The sequence below is a fragment of the Carassius auratus genome, chromosome 41, assembly GCF_003368295.1.
Source record: "Carassius auratus strain Wakin chromosome 41, ASM336829v1, whole genome shotgun sequence".
Taxonomy (NCBI): domain Eukaryota; kingdom Metazoa; phylum Chordata; class Actinopteri; order Cypriniformes; family Cyprinidae; genus Carassius; species Carassius auratus.
The window spans coordinates 12,977,664-12,995,196 of NC_039283.1; the positions used below are offsets into that span (position 1 = coordinate 12,977,664).

At 34.8% G+C, this 17,533-nt stretch overlaps 1 protein-coding gene across 2 annotated transcripts in view; it reads left to right on the top strand.

The window, feature by feature from the left end:
• LOC113060110 (serine/threonine-protein kinase ULK4) overlaps nucleotides 1-17,533 on the top strand; it is a 213,504-nt gene that overhangs the window by 753 nt on the left and 195,218 nt on the right. Inside the window, exons 4-17 of one of the 2 annotated variants that reach the window (XM_026228945.1) lie at nucleotides 314-453; nucleotides 682-850; nucleotides 955-1,071; nucleotides 1,173-1,256; nucleotides 1,340-1,415; nucleotides 1,762-1,866; nucleotides 8,419-8,516; nucleotides 9,118-9,187; nucleotides 9,462-9,528; nucleotides 10,635-10,742; nucleotides 10,888-10,948; nucleotides 11,899-12,092; nucleotides 13,443-13,489; nucleotides 15,096-15,174. In XM_026228945.1, the coding sequence (XP_026084730.1) occupies nucleotides 314-453; nucleotides 682-850; nucleotides 955-1,071; nucleotides 1,173-1,256; nucleotides 1,340-1,415; nucleotides 1,762-1,866; nucleotides 8,419-8,516; nucleotides 9,118-9,187; nucleotides 9,462-9,528; nucleotides 10,635-10,742; nucleotides 10,888-10,948; nucleotides 11,899-12,092; nucleotides 13,443-13,489; nucleotides 15,096-15,174 (1,415 nt within the window). The remainder of the gene's footprint in view (nucleotides 1-313; nucleotides 454-681; nucleotides 851-954; nucleotides 1,072-1,172; nucleotides 1,257-1,339; nucleotides 1,416-1,761; nucleotides 1,867-8,418; nucleotides 8,517-9,117; nucleotides 9,188-9,461; nucleotides 9,529-10,634; nucleotides 10,743-10,887; nucleotides 10,949-11,898; nucleotides 12,093-13,442; nucleotides 13,490-15,095; nucleotides 15,175-17,533) is intronic. The other variant, XM_026228946.1, reaches the window with a different exon arrangement.

A 17,533-nucleotide genomic window follows, 5' to 3' on the forward strand; every position in this document is an offset into this window, starting at 1 on the left:
TATATATATATATATATATATATATATATATATATATATATATATATATAAAAACAAAAATGTCTAAAACTTAAATTAAAATAAAAACAAAATATAATAATAATTAAAATATTAATAAAGCTATTAGTATCTCAATGATACCAAAGTAAAACTGGTGAGAACCTTAAAAATGTAATACATTTTTATCTGTGCACTAAGTCTGCTTTAATCCCCTGTCTTGTTTTTTTTAGGTATTGAAATGTGTATGCTTAATGCTTCTGTTTTGGGTAATTTTGTTTGTTTTTACCTTTGTTGCAATTGCATTTTCTTCTAGGTGGATCCCTGGCAGCACTGGTTGCTCAAGATGAGTGCCTGTCTGAGGACGTAGTGCGAGAGTTTTCCATCGACCTGATGAAAGGTCTTAAATACATCCACGACTCTGGCATTGTTGTCTCGGATCTCACACCTGCAAAGGTATAAGCATCTTTCTTTTATCAACTTGTTTGTTTCTAAGTTTTTATTTCTACAAGCAATCTCAAGGTTAGAAAAGTGCTATATAAGTACAATAACTACTCATTATTATTTAAACAAACACTAAGCCACATGATTGGATAATGTTCGATTTATATGCCAATAGTTGTCTTTTTTTTTAGTTTCATTTTTTTCAAACCTACAGTTGCTAATGCCCCTGTGTATTCACAGATTTTGTTGGATGGACCAGGAACTCTGAAGTACTCTAATTTCTGCCTGGCTAAAGCTCAAGGAGAAAGTCTAGAGGAGTTTTTCTCTCTTGTGATGGCAGAGGAGATGGGAGCTGGAGACAGCAAGGAGAATATTATCTCTCCGCAAAACATAAAGTACAGAATTAAAGGTCAGCTAGATTCATTACTTTCTATCAGTCTTCTATCTAAGATGATCCCGATCTTACATGAAGTAACTGCTTTTTTACTGTGCGCTTGTGTGATTTTTCATAAGATGTTGCTCTGGCAGGTTCTCCTGTGTATTGTGCTCCTGAGGTGCTGAGAGGAGCAGACACCAGTGTCTGCAGTGACCTGTGGGCTTTAGGCTGCATCCTATATGAGATGTTCACAGGTTACTCATTTTATCTTAATCCACAGCTGTTGCCTTAGCAAAATGCGTTCTGGTCAGATTCATTTTTAATTCTCTGTCTCATTGCCTTTTTTGTTTCCTAGGAAAACCACCCTTTGTCTCTGAGAGTATGACTGGTCTAGTTGATCTCATTTTAAATGAAGGTCCTCCACCCCTAAGACAAAAAGGTCTGACACCTCAACTGAAAGATAATGTTTTAAGTGTTCCTTTTATTAAAAATTTAATTACATACTTTTTTTTTCTTTTTAAGAACCTGCTTTTTCACAGCCCAGTCCAGAGTTTGAGAACCTAGTAATGGGTTTACTTCAGAAAGACCCCATGAAGAGGTAAAACATTTATATTACTCCCTCTTCTTAGAGTTAAGTTTTAATCCAATCATTTTTCTTGATTTTAGTCAGGAGACTGCTATTTCTCTTTCTGAATTATAATAATTTCTTTACTTATTATTTATATGAACATGAGATACACAGAACAATGATAGACACCAAATAATCTTTCAGCTCTTTAATTTCAAATAAATTATACAATTCATAGTCTCAGACTTTTGCTCGGAGACCATGAATGATGTGACCTGCAATGAAAGCATTTATTCCTTCCACACCATTGAACCTGTCACATTACATTAGCGCTGTAGCTTCATCTGTGGATCTCCTATATTAATGTCATTTGTAGGTTAAGCTGGGACACTTTATTATCGCACCCATTCTGGAGGGAAGCATTTTCAGAGACCTACATCACTTTGGAAAAAGAGCAAGACGATGTCTCATCAATGTCCAGGTATATCTGACAGATTTCTAAATATCAGTTTTGGTGCTCCTGACCTTGTTCTGTTGAGAGTTACAGTGTGGCCCATGCCAAAAGCCCTTAAAGAGTCTGGTGTTTGTATACAGTAAGTCTTTATAGATCATCTTGTGCACAGAAGCTCACAGTCTAGTACTGATGCAGTGAGTGGGCAAACAGACCTATGGCACACTTCATGCACTGCCTGTGTGTTCAGCAAAATGCCTTACACAATAAGGCTTTGTCCCACCCTAGAAAACACAACAAATGCAGGTTATAAAAATTGTTTTTGGTGGTATTTGCACTTCTGCTACTGGGAACAGATCACGTTTCATTGTTTTGGTGTCATTTGTTTTATGACCCCAGGACAGTTATGCACATATGTTGTTAATTTTATTGCTCTTAACTATGAAGAGGTAGAAGTTATTGATCATTTTTAAATATAGGTCAAGAAATGATGAGATTAATTTGTGTATGTGGATGTTTTAAGACATTGCAGATTGGTAATGGATGAATATAGTAAACTGATAAGCTCCAGCAGATCTGATGAAGTCTGTGAGTGTGGGGTGGCACTGACATTGGGCTGTGATTGTGTTCTGAGCTGGTGTCAGCTGCTGTGAGTGGGGCAAAACAAAGAGCATTGTTATTTGACCAGTATTCTGCATATCTAGAGAATGAAGAAGACTTGAATTTTTCATCACATTTTCTTGTTCATGTTAAGTAAATGTTGGGGGAGATAAAAAATATATATATATATATATATTTCACTAGCTAGGACCACGCCACAAACCAGCTATGCAACTGGGGAAGAGTAGAAAGAGGATGAAGGGGTCGAGGGAAAGGGATGATGGTCAGGTTGATCAGGGCATCTTGAATTGATGGCTGAGGGAGACTCAGGGTGGGGGTACCGTCTCTAGCGTATATTTAGGCCAGACAATGAGGACCCCCTGGTACAACCTGATAGAAATATAATGTGGGATAAGGTTGGCTGAATGGATGAGAAAGGGAGGGAATGGTGGGTTCGAGAGAACGAGACTAGCAGAGCGGTGTGAGGTGGCCCGGTATATATGGAGGTTTGGAAGTCAGGTGATTGTTTGAGGCGTGGCCCTGCTCCCTAAATTTAGTTAACCTCACTTACTTAACCCCATATATATATATATATATATATATATATGTATCAACAATGCAAGTAGCTTCACTGAAAATGAATGTTTAGGAGTGGTTAACCATCAGTGGTTACTATGTCAAGGAGATGTCCATATGGCAGAAATGTATGGTTCTAGGATGGTAAAAATCATACAGTTAGTTCATTTCATGTATTCAAAAAGAAATGGTGAACATGATTAATGGCGTTTAAGAGTTGTGATTAAACTTATAGTAATGCAAGGAAAATTTGGTAGTTCTGCATTTTGGTTCAGGGATGGCATGTGCTAAACCATTTAGGGCCTTATAAGTAAGTAGCAATATTTTATAACTGATACATTACTTAATAGGTAGCCAGTGTACAGATTGTAAATTTGAGGTAATATAATCATATTTAGCTGACGTGGTAAATACTCTACATAGATTGGCGACGTTTCTAAGATGGAAAAATTTTGTTTTTGTTACATGTGAAATATGATTGTCAAAAGACAATTTGCTGTTTGATATACCACCCAAGTTAGGAAGTCACAGTACATTTTTCTAGATGCAAATTGTGAGAGATTCTGTGTACAGTTTCTTGGTCCAATAAGTAACATCTCTGTCTTATCTGAATTTATTTGGAGAAATGTATTGGTCATCCAAACTTTTACATCTTTAACCCGCTATCTTAGCTTAGATAATTCATTAGCTTCATCTGGTCTTGTTAAAGTGTGAAATGTTGTAATGTAGTTGAGTGTCATCAGCATAACAATGGAAATGAATATTTTCTGATAATATTCCCAAGTGGCAACATGTATATTGAAAATTGCAGAGGGCCAAAGACAGATCCTCGATGCTTTACTGTCATTAATTGGTAAAGTGGTAATGGTCGGACAGGTATGATCTAAACCAGTGGTTCCCAACCTTTTTCAACTCGCGGCCCACACAACCAAACACATATGTTTGCGCGGCCCACTTCAAAAAAATTAACTGACCCCGCTATTGTTGGGTTAATAACTTAGTACTCAGAAGCTAGATTTTAAACTATATTTATTGAATAAACTAGGGCTGTGCGATATGGACAAAAAAAAAAAAAAAAAACTATCGCGATTTTTTTGATCAATTTTGCAATTGTGTTTTTACAGTCATAAATGCATTCAGGATTAATTTGAAACATATTTCCAAAAGAAAACCAATCAGAGCTTTATCAAAAAGTTGTAACATCTCTAGAACAGACATAAGTCAAAATTATCACTATAGTGAAGATGTAAAAAAATGTATAGACTTGTGGGAAAAAAAAATAAATAAAAAAAAAATCCTGTATACAGGGACTTTTTTTTGTTTTTTGCCATGCATTGTTCATAGAGCTCATTAATTGTAGCAGTGCCTCAGGTGTTTGCAGTGTGTATACAGTATGTGTATGCGGTCAGCAGTGAGAGCGCATAAATATAACGCGAAAGCACATTAAAATATTGCACGAGTGCGAATCTCTTTGTTGGCAGCAGATTTCCTTTGCTCTGTCACAAAACCGGTCACGCTCAAATCGTGATTTTAGGACGTTTTCTTTTAATCGCACAGCCCTAGAATGGACTGGAAATGAACAGAAAATAATTGGCGGCCCACCTGCAATACCACCGCGGCCCACTAGGGGGCCGCGGACCACAGGTTGAAAACCACTGATCTAAACCTTCTTAAAGCCTGTCCCTGTATACCTATATAGTTTTGTAATCAATTTGTGAGTATGTCATATCTATAGTGTTGAACACAGCACTAAGATCAAGTAAAATTGTGCAGATTCTGTGCTATGATGGAACCTGAAACCTGATTGAAATTATTCACAGGTATCTTGTGGTTGCTTAATTAGGGGCATAATAACTGCCAGCTTGAAGGGATGTGACCTAGAGATAATGATAAGTTAATAATATGAGATGCTCAGCCTTGGCAGCTTTTAGAGCGCTGAATAAATTAGCTTTCCATTGATAGTTTGTATGTTTATTAGTGTAGTGTATTAGTGAAGACTGATAGAAATGTTTATATTATTAGTAATAGAAAGGCAAACAGGTAACACTTTAGAATAAGGTTCCATTAGTTAATGTTAGTTAATGTATTAATTAACGTAAACAAACAATGAATAATACATTTATTACTGTATTTATTCATCTTCGTTAATGTTAGTTAATGAAAATACAGTTATTCATTGTTAGTTCATGGTAATTCACAGTGCATTAACTAATGTTAACAAGCACAACTTTTGATTTAAATAATGCATTAGTAAATGTTGAAATTAACATGAATTAAGACTTATAAATGCTGTAGAAGGATTGTTCTTGCTTAGTTCATGTTAACGGAAGTAGTTAACTAACATTAACTAATGGAACCTTATTCTAAAGTGTTACCGGCAAACATTCTATGCTGTGCAATGATCATGCTGTCTAGCATCTAGCATCAGCATCTTGATATGGCACACCTGTGAGGTGGATGGATTATTTCGGCAAAGGAGAAGTGCTCACTAACACAGATTTAGACAGATTTGTGATCAATATTTGAGAGAAAGAGGCTTTTTGTGTACATAGAAAAAGTCTTAGCTCTTTGAGTTCAGTTCATGAAAAATGTGAGTAAAAACAAAAGTGCTGAGATTATAATTTTGTTTAGTATAGTTAATGAAGCCCAATTGCCAACTAAGGGCTTATTATGTGAAGTGTAGGCTGGCAAAATGGTGACATGAAAGGACTTTATTATATTACCATTTTTGATAATTATTCAGCATTAGTGTCTTATGGTCATCAAACCTACATTTATTTGATCAGAAATACAGAAAAGATATAATATTGTAAAATATTATCACAATTTAAAATAAAGTATTTTAATATACTTAAAAAAATAATTTATTTCTGTGATGCAAAGCTGAAATTTCAGCATCATTACTCCAGTCTTCAGTGCATGATCCTTCAGAAATCATTCTAATATGCCAATTTATTATGTTGGAAACAGTTGTGCTTTAAATTTGTATTTATTTATTTTTGGAACAATAATAAATATTTTTTTTGGGGTTCATTGATAAATAAAAAGTTAAAAAGAACAGCATTTATTAAAAATTATAGTTTTTAGTATAGTATAGTTTTCTAACAATATCAATCTTTACTATCACGGTTTCTATCAATTTAACAAATCCTTCCTAAATAAAAACAAATTTCTTTACAAAAAAAAAAATGATTAGTGTATATTGTTACAAAAGATACAAAATATATCAAACTTTTTATTCATCAAACAATTGCAGGTTTCCAACATTGATTATCGGCATGGCATAAAATATATTTTGGAAAGTATATTAATATAATGTACTTTATTATAATATATTATAATTTTTTATCAAATAAAAAATACATTGTTTTTTTACATTGCCCCTATTTAACATTTGAGCCCCTGCCACTGAGGAACTCTCTGCATGTCCCTGATATGGGGTGACCCCAAATAGTTGACGATTCAATTCTTCGATTCGAAGAGCCTGATTCGACTACCAATCTAAAAGTCGAATATTCGCAGGCTGTTATGATTATGACATTCTGACTATATGGGGGAGCTCAAATGTCTTGCGGTTTTCTCCCAATAAATTAATATGCAGCCTATTATAATAAAGCCAGGAATAAGAATCTGAAAATAAAGAAGCTTCACATTAATATTTTAAAGTGCGTGAATAAATCCAACCGCCCTTATAGATTTATGTTTCACTTTCTATAATCTGTGACCGACAGAGGAGCATTTTGGCGGCAGGGATTTAAAACTTTACCAAGACTCTAACTGACACAGACAGAGACTGCATTTTTTTTAACAGTAGCGTACAAGTGATTTCAAAACATTTATATGTATATATATCATGGATATATTATTTACTTGATATAAGATGCATTTGGTTTGAGTCATGCGCTTCATTGTAGTGCTACAGTGATATCAAACAATAGGACAAACAACAATGCAGAATATTAATAAGCATGACTGGGACTGTAATATACATACTATTATAATGAGAAGACCATTATATCAAAATGCTATGAACTTTTTTTTTAGTTTAGCTGCCATGTTTCTGCACATTGTTTCATGAAGAACGCGTCCACAAAAGGAATTCAGAGCTGCGCAGACATGTTAATTTGCAATTGGGCTTTTTTGCAGATAGCCTTTAAGTCTTAATATTAATGTTATGTGGTATAAATAACAAAGCGTATTCTACATGAAATTATTAGTTTAATCCCATTGATTAAAAACTTGCTATCAAATGCTCACTCTACTGGTCATCTTCAGCGCGAGCAGCTAAAAACAGAAATGCGGACATTATATATATATATATATATATAGACAGTGTAACATTTTGCAGAAATACTTTAAATGAGTTAAACCTGTGTCTTGTTTTCTAAGAAACACTGAGAATATCTCTGTATATTGTTGCAACACCACTGCCTCGACCAATCCAACGGCTTATGCTTATAACTGTAGCTTGGTGGAGTGGACTCATTAAGACCAACATAGTCAGTTGGTTTAAGCCAGGTTTCAGTCAAGGAGAGTACCTCAAACCTGTTATCTGTGGTCATTTCCTTTACAATAACTGCTTTGGGTAAGAGTGATCTGATTTTCAGGAGGCCAGGCTTAAAAAAAATATTTAGCCTTTTTCTGGTTTAATCACAATCAGATTTTTTTTTCTAGATAACTGCATTTAATTTTTTTACCTCATAATTACATTTATAAATGTATATGTTTATTTACAAAATGTAATGTATTTTGATAATAATAAAGAAAAAAATGCAGTTCTTTTGAACATTTTATTCATCATAGAATCCTGAAATAACAAACAGTTGAGCAGCAAATCAACATATTAGAACGTTTTCTGAAGGATCATGTGGCACTGAAGACTAAAGACAATTATTGCTGCTAAAAAGTCAGCTTTGCCATCATAGGGGTATTTTTTTTTAATACAACATCCATTCATAACAAAACACAAAAACGACAACAGACATCCTCTATATAACCCAGTACCTTAGAAAAAGATTATTCCAAACTTTTAAGTTTTAAGCTGACAGTTTATATAGCAGTGATATTTTTTATTAGCGATGACCTAGAAAATGTTAAATACAACTGAAAGTATATTGCACTGCATTTAGTGGTTTTATTAAAAGAAAAAAATTCATCATACAGGATGATTTTCATTACTGTATTGTGATAGTGAGTATATGATTGTTCCCCCACATCATATTATTGAGGATCATATTATACTGAATTGTTTAAAAAAAATAATGCCACAAATATATATTTGTTTCTTTTTAATTATGGAGGTGAAATATGATCCATACATTTATAATGATATGTCCTGTATGCTGTTGTTGGGTCTAGTGTGTTCTCTAATTGATTGTGTGTGTGTGTCTGTGTGTGTGTTTTCAGCCTGCATTTGGCCCCTGTGTCCTCTCAGATAACCAAGAAAGCACAGACAGCACCTGCTGACCCAGCCAGCCCAAACCTCAGCAAGTCCTTCACATTAGGTAATGCAGCAGACATGAGAGTCAGCACGTCCTGCCCCACTGCTACACTCCGTGTGCCCTCAAAGGGCCTGTGGATTTCATGCTTATGCTCTGTGCATGTGTGGTCGGCAAGCACGTACACATGTGTGAGCCTGTGTGCTCATGTTCAGTTTGCATTGCTGTACAAATGATATTTACGTTCAGTAATAAATCACACACACATCCGTACACTCAAGACTTAGATTGGTTCTGGTTAATATCTCAGTTACATATAATCAGAGGGGGATACAGTACATGGCAGAAGAGTGAGCTTATGTAACTGTGAATCAACTGAAACACTCATGTACTTTACATCATGTTGAAACTTAATCTGTCAAAATGGGCTTCATTCAGAACAGTAGAATAAAATAAAATACATAAATACAAAGTACATTTTTTAACCATCCTGTTTTACAGATGTTAAAAGTGTTACATACCTATTAAATAGCCTGAACTGGGTCTTAATCTGTTTTTTTCTAGATTTTAGGCATACATAGTTCCCGTTCTTCATTTATAGCAGTACATTATATTCATATTGAGATTTTTGTCAGACCTTTTCTTTTGTGATGTTTTCCTATCAAAGATAATGTGATAGAGTTTAGACCAAAGTCTGCGCTGGACATTGACACCAGAGAGGCCATTTTCCTCCTCAGGTACCTCAACTCACTCTCCAGTGTCTTCATTTATATATCTTTGATTTCACACTCATCTAAAACACTTTAATATATGTGGATATGGATGCTTCTTGTGTTCTTTGGACATGTTTGTGAAGATTCAACATAATTTAGGACATAATTTAAAAACACACACACACACATCTATGTGTTTTTAAATTATATAGGTGTCCACATACATGTATGTTTAGTGTGATATGTCATGAGGGTGTTCCAGCATATTTCAGTAGTTTTCGTATCTCTGATTAAACAGCTCCAGACCAACCCCCAGAACAAGCAATACAGCTCGAGAGACAGAAGACAAAGGCTCTGAAATTCAAGTGAGTTCACAAACAAAACCATACAGTCATCCCAAAAACCTGTTTGGACCCTTAAGCCTCACGTAAAACGGTATCATTTTCATTCCATATTACATAGTGGCATCTGCATAACAATGATTCTAGCTCCGCTCAAAACTAACTTCACTATTCTAAGACAAATTGACAATAGTCTCACTGTAATTTATAGTAACCGCAGGTGTATTTTATCACATCAACATGTTCCACTAACAGAAAGTGTCCAAATACATATTTCAATCCTAACAAACTCCAAAACTACAAACATGCCCAAAAAGCCCAAAGAGAACCAACAAAACATCACAGTTGGCCATTAATTAATTCCTTATGCTTGTTCCACCTTTAATGTCAGGCTTGCTAGTGGTAATGTTTACAAAGCTCTCTTGTTAAACCACAGCACCATCTACTGGATATATTCAACATTACAATCTGCTACTTCCTCATTATTAACCCTTACAGGGCCCCTACACAGTGTTCACAATCTCCAGGTAATCTCTGCAGGAAAGTAGACCTCTAGGGCCGGAGTTGAGAAGCCCTGAAATAGAATATTCACTTAGTTTATGAAAATAAATGTAATTTGCTTATATATATATTATCAGTTATCACATTGCAAAATTGTTTATTTTTATGATATATAACCCAACAGATATTTAATTTAGCACTTTTAAATAAGTCAATTTAAATAAATAATAACTATATGTATGTAAATGCACTTGGATGTACTATATACACAAACATATTCATACCCAAGCGATTAAACTTCTCAGGATGTTCAGAATGAACACATTTTGTCAGGTGAAGTGAACTTCAATGGATACCCCTTGCTTAGCAAATAGGGAGCAGTGAACACTGTGTAGGGCCTCTGCCAATCGAAACACAGGTCTTCAGAACTTAGTTTAGACTCTAAATAAATGCACATGAACTAAGTAGAGCAGGCAGATGAACTGGAGCAGGTTGGAGCTAATTTCTGTTGGAAGGTATCCCTCCGGGGAGCATGATTGGATAAAATTGCTCTGAAATGATTGCTCACAGTGGTGCAGGTTCTGCTGAATTATGACACCAGTGTTAAATGTTGTCTGTGTGCTCCGTAGGAATCCAGTGTTATGGTGGAGGAGCAGAGTGACATGAACGCCTGTATTAAACCCCTTCTATTCACAGACAGTGACCTTACAGTGACTCCCATCATGGATAACCCGAAGGTAAAGAGAACTTTACCTTTTTGAATGAGGATTTGAACACAATGCCCTGTCTGAGGGACTTGCTGTCTAAACTGTACGTCCTTATTCTGGTGTAAATATGTGAGTGTTCTAACCAGCACTGATGTTAGTTTGCTCTCTGTTTTAGATTTTAAAGGCTTCTCCAGTTCGTTTTGACCCCAAAACGCTTTGTGTACCAGCACACTCAGGTAAATTGGAAGATCTAGGTTTTTTTGATCACCTAAAAGGATTTTATAAAAAAAAAAAAATCATGAATTTTACTGATCTAGTTTTGACGTTATGAATATTTAATGCTTAAATTTAGGTTAATTTAGGTCTGTTTCTCACACAAAGCTATAAAGCCTACTCTAATTATTTTGTAGGCAAATTTCTAAGGTGTCTGAATTATCAACATGATCAAAACTTTGCTTTATAACTTGCTGTACACAATCATCTACGTCTGCTGTTGTCTTAGAGTTTATAATTTTTTTTAAGGTACCAAAAAGCCTTTTAGTATAATATTAAAAATGTCCCCCTCTAAGTTATGCTACACACATTTTTGCTGTGAACTCTTTACTGAATTTTATATGGTAAATGTAAGAATAACCTTGGTATTATTGGTAATATTTCAAGATGAACCATTAGGGGAATTAAATATCTTGGGGTTACTTGGTTATCTACAGTGTACAATATGTGCATATTTATGTATGCATGCATTAATTAATTAATTAATGTTTGAATTTATTAATGAAAAAATCTTGTTAAAATGTAAATTGCTCTATTATCTTTTTATTGCATTGCATTTTGTGATTTGCCTAAAAAAAGAAAAAAAAAAAAACTTTTAAATATCTGCATTCTTTTAAATATCACATTACTGATATATATTATTGGGTACAGAGTGACAACTGATATTTGTAGTTTGCTATACTGTTTTTAAGATTCATTTCATTTTATTACCTCGTATATGAGCTCCATATTTTTAATATCATGCTATATATGAGCCATTTAAGACTGATGTATTAAATATGATATGATATGAACCACAATATAAAATTGTGGTTTATGCTTGCTTTACATTTGGTTGGGTTAAAAAAATATAGACGTTACACTAAAACTACTGCTGAAAGCTCTATCTCTTCGTCTTCTCTCTCTCTCTTAGCGGAGCGATTGTCCTGTCTGAGCTCAGAGGACTGGTCTCAGCTCCTCCAACAGGTGTGTGGTGTTCTGGAGACAGTAGACCGGGCCGGATCAGCCAATGCCACAGCAGCACGCACTAAACTCAACCTGCTCTGTTACCTGTGCACTGTCTGTAACCACAGAGAGACGGCCACACGCCTCATACACTCCCCGCTGGTAAGATGCATCTGAAACACAAGCTATTCATGTGATCATGTACAGTCACATGGTCATTATCACAAAGACCATGACAGGATGACCAGGTATCATGTGTAACTCATTTGTAACAGTGATCAGCTGACTAATGCTGCTGCTTAGTACACAACTACTTACTGAGTAATAAATATGAAGGCTCAAGATACAGATATTAATTGAATTGTAGTTATATTATCAATAGATTCAGCCTAGTAACAATACAAACACTTGGAACAATACTGTATGTATACAGTATTAACTGTTTAATTTTTTTCTGTTCTATTTTAGTTAGAATCTTTTGCTATAATGGAGCATTCAAGTGTTCTTTTGTGTAATGAACAGAACGAGGTATTCCAGAGAACAGAACGTGTAATAATAAAATACATAACATTAACCTTCTAGTTGTCTTAAATACCTTAAAATGAAGCATTACAATGCATTCCCTTTCTGTGATATTAGGCATACAATACCTTAAGGAATGGTTCAGCTGGAAATTAAAATTCTGTCTTGGTTTACTCGACCTCGTGTAATTCTAATCATTCATTCATTCATTTTCAAAACACAAATGACAATGTTTTTAATGACAACTGAGAGTTTCCTACTCCATCCCTCCCTTTTAAATGAAATGTTTATCATATAAAGTGTCTTCAGAATTAAACTTGATTCATTTGAATTACTTTTACAGTGTATTTATAAACGTTTGGTAGTTTTGGTGGCATGAACATTTAATGGGAAGACATAAATCTTTCCATTATTTTTTATGTTTTGAAGAAGTATGAATGTCTTCTGGGTTTGGTACATGAGGGTGAGTTAAATGATGACATCATTTGCCCTGTCAGTTTTCTTCCTTTTGCAATGGTATAGAGCTGTCGAATGTGTAGATCATCTAATGAGGGACGTTGAACAATGGAGTGTCTGCTGAGGAATGGGTCTCTGCTGCCGTCCTCGACTCTGACCTCTTCCTTAGCTGTCATAAATGGAAACTGTAATCAGAGGAACTTAATAGATTCAGAACGTTTTGGGTCTCAGTGGTACATAAAGGTCTTATATGTATACTGAAACTTTAAGCCAAATGTTAAACCAGATAAGTCAAATTCAGCTTTTGGAATTGAAGTATAATTTGACTTTATTTTATTTTGCCACAGTAGCTTGGCCATCAGTGCATTTCTCCCCTGGCCACCAGGTGTCTCATATATATATAATATTTAATATAACACACACACAAAAAACTAAGAAAAATAATAAAATATCACTGGCTGACTGATTGAAATATGAAAATATATTGAAACATCTCAAAATGTTAAACATATTTTGTCTCTTTCTTTTTGACAGTTCCCTGTGCTGGTTCAACAGATGCGACATGCTCCAAACTGGGATATGTAAGTGTTACAGTTCTGTAGGATATAATTCTGCAGAATTTTCATGCAGTGCAAAGAACAATTTAATTAATTGATCAACTACATTAGCTATCCAGTTAAAAATTAAAAAAAAAACATTACTTCACAATTTCACTGGATCATAACTAATGTAGTATTCTCAGCTGGCACCAGTCTTGGAAGTGTCTTCTCAGAGAAATGCAGTGCCTTATCTCTTTCCTCTCAGTCCCTTTGACTGTGAGTGGAAGGAATGATCACGGCCTCCACACTACAGTCACCAAGCAATGGACAAAACTATTCAAAGTTTAAATGACACTGAAAACCAGCATTCAGCACTGCTCTGTTTAGAGTTATGGGGCGGTCACACTGCACTTTTCTCTGCATTGCCTTCCATTCATATGAATGCGAATGGTTCAGAGCGGAAACGCAAGCTTATGTGAAACATTTAGCATTTCGCTGCGTTCCAAAGTTCGTTTGGTGAACTCTGACCTGCGAATTCACATCACGCGAAGATGTGGGACCAGTACGTCACTGCGTGACCTCTCTGTACAGAAATTCAAAAATGAAGGAAGCGATATAACTTTAGCTGTAGAGCAGCATCCTATTTTATATAATACATATTTAAAAGATTATAAAAAATAAAAAGAAGCTGCATGGTTTGTAGTGTCAACAGGAAAGAAGAACAGATGATACATTTGAATGAGGAGGTTTTATAATGTGTATTGCTTAGGGTGTATATATTTATAGAGAGAGATACAGAGAGTACAATATAATAAGATGCTTTCGATGCCGTCGCAAAAAACACAGTACAAGCACATATTAATCCATGTTGTGATAATTGAGGAGAGACTGTTTTATCTTGCTCCCACCCATATTCGCAGCTGCGTCCGAAATAATTTCGCACGTTTAAAATCTAGTGTGACCGTGCCTTTATATGTGGTGTGGTTATACAGTATTGCAAAAATAGTCAAATAAAGCAGAATGCCACAAGAGATTGTGCCACAGGGTGTGTGTTTGCAATCATGGTATGATTATATACAATACTGTTAAAATCTTTTTTTGTCAGTAAGATTTTTTGGATTTTCAAAAAGTTTTTATGAAAATAAGTTTTCTTATGCTCATCAAGGCTGCCTTTATTTAATGCAAAAATATAGAAAAAAATGATAGTTTAAAATGACTATTTTCTACTTTAATGATTTAAAAAAAGTAATTTACTCCTATGATGGCAAAGCTGAATTTTCAGCAGAAATCTTAGGAGAATAGAAAGGTTATTTGAAAAAAGAACAACATGTATATAAATGTTTCAATGCTACTGTATCGCTAATAATTTAAGTGAACCGTAATTTGATACAGTCAATAAATATAGACTGTTTGAGGTTGCTAAACCAAATAGTGACTAGTGGTTCAAGATAAAGTTGAAAAACACACACACAGAGAAACACTTGAGTAAAAAAAATGAAAATAAGTAGACCTCAACGTAAGAAAGATTCCATAGCTTAAAAGGAATAAAATGTCATTATCTTTAAATGTTAGATTTTTAGCTAAATGGATCAGCTTTAATCAAACAAACAGCTGGGTGAAAGGCATTTAATTAAAATTTGTGTTTTAGAAGGAGCAAGGTGATGAGGGTGATTGGACTGATGGCCTCCCACTGCACAGAACTCCGAGATAACGTTCCTGTCACAGAGGTGAGGTTTGTGTGTCTGGATATTTAAAGCAAGATGGACGTTTTCACATTAAAACAGGACATTTTTAAAAATAACCTGAGACACCAGAAGGTGTCACTGTAGCATTTCTGTTTTAGTTTATTCTCAGCTTCCACTCAGAGGAGAAAATACTAAACCAAAAAAATAATTTCTCAGCTCTCAATCCAAAACACTTGAAACCCATTAAAAGCCAGGTGAAATTAGCTTTTTACATCTCTGTCTCAGCTTTTTGCAAATACAAAGGCAAGCATCTCATCCAAACAGGGTTATACAAGCTTTCACTAATCATCAAAGTGAGGAACATATGCATTGTTGTTAATAAAAAAACAACTTCTTCCATCCCTATCCTTGATTTAACATTCGTTTGTCTTCCGTTTCTGCTATGAACTTCCCCCCCCTCTTGTTCATGGAGACTGGGCAGTACCACCCAGACTCTGCATGGTCAGAGGAACAAAATGGCCGTCCCTCGTAATCTAGCAAGGCCGAGTTTTTGGGGTGTTTCACACAATACAGTCTTAAACTTTGCAGCTTCTCTCGGCGGCTATTTCTTTCTCACTTTTCTGGGCTCAGTGGGTCGGTATTGAAGAAGTGCTCAGAGAGACTGACTCTCTCTGTGGGGCTTCCGTGTCTGAGCGGCTGATCTTGTCATGGTGATTTCTTTTAGTGCAAGAGAAAAGCAGAGCTGCTTTCTTATGGTTATTCTAGACTCTAGAGGGCCTTCCTAGATAATATTTTTGAGCTAAAGGCTGGAATGCACTACACAATTTTTTAAATCGTAGCAGATTTTGTAAATGGGCACAGAAGAAAACTGGGCATCATATACTAAATGGCTGAGGATTACATACTACAGATTTTCATGTTGTTTCAAACATAAACTTAGGGGACGCATGACATATAAAAGGAGTATATGTTCTAAATCGGCTCAAAATATCAAAGCCTGCTGTTAAAATAGCACCAAAAATTCAAATCTGCGCAAATATGAGCAACCCAAACAAAAAAACTGCACAAGATCCATGTTATTTAAAAAAAGATGCATATCCAATATCTGGACATCTGACCTTCAATACATTAAAACATTCATATATGAGGGTGACGCATATACCTTCAAATAAAAAATAAAAAAAATGTTTAATGTATGTTGTATTATGTATTGTCTTTTTTTTTTTTTCTAGGCAGAGAATTGATACAGATTTATTACCCGACTCTCTAGAATATTTCATTCTGATTGTTACGACTGACTATTCTGAGGTGTCTTATTCCCTGATAACAGTCAGGTCAATAGCAATGCTGAAAAAACAAACAAACATATTGCTCCTCTTAAGATGGCACTTCTTTCATCTTTCTGGCATCACATAACAAACTCGCTCTCTTGCTTCATACAAACGTATTCCTTAAAGGGGTCATGAACTGAGAAATCTAAATTCTGTTGATCTTTTGACAGAGAAGAGGTCATTGTACTATAAAAAAAAAAACATTCTGTAAGTTTCAGAACTCAAAAACTTTCTCGTTAGTCTAAAAACGGCTTAAATTGAAGCCAGTATGCCAAAACGACAGGTTGTGGAATGTGCCACTTTATGACTTAATAGTGTGGTTAAACACTGTCTCCAAAGAAGAAGATCAATGACTTGTCACTTAATTTGACGTCTTCATCTTGAATAAAAGACACTTGCTAGGAACCATTTTTACCCCGCAAGTTTTGTTTTTAGTGAGCTAATAAATTATTTTAACTCCAATCATTGTTTTGTGTCCAATTATTTATTTATGCGGGAACTAGCTATGTAATAAATGGGAGAATGTACATTTAGCCGGTTGTTATTGCAAAATAAACCTCTTCAGGAAACAATTCTGAACCACTTTAGGGTGATCCCCTTGTTGGGGTTTATTCTGTTATAAAAACTGGCTGAATGTACATTATTCCTCATGCAAGAGATTGTGCACACACAGAAACAATCAGGAGCACAGAAACTTGCTTTGAGACACTGACCTCTGTGAATTTTATAAACAAAATGGCTTCACTGATTATTTTTGGTCACCAGGGGTTAATATCGCTGTTTTTGAAATAAGATTCATTCAAATAATTTTAATTTTACTACTTTATTTAAACTATTTATAACAGAATAAAATTTGACTGAAGGGATGAAACAAACATATAATTCAAAGTAAACAACAGCGTTAAATTGTCCATGCTAGCAAGAGATCATTGTATAATTGGCATCACATCTGATGTGCATTTAAAGTCAGAGAACCATTAGATTCTTTGACTTTATATAAATTCTACAAAGTTTCAAACCCAAGGGTTAACCAGGTCCCTAAAAGCCATTACCAATGGAATCATTCTAGT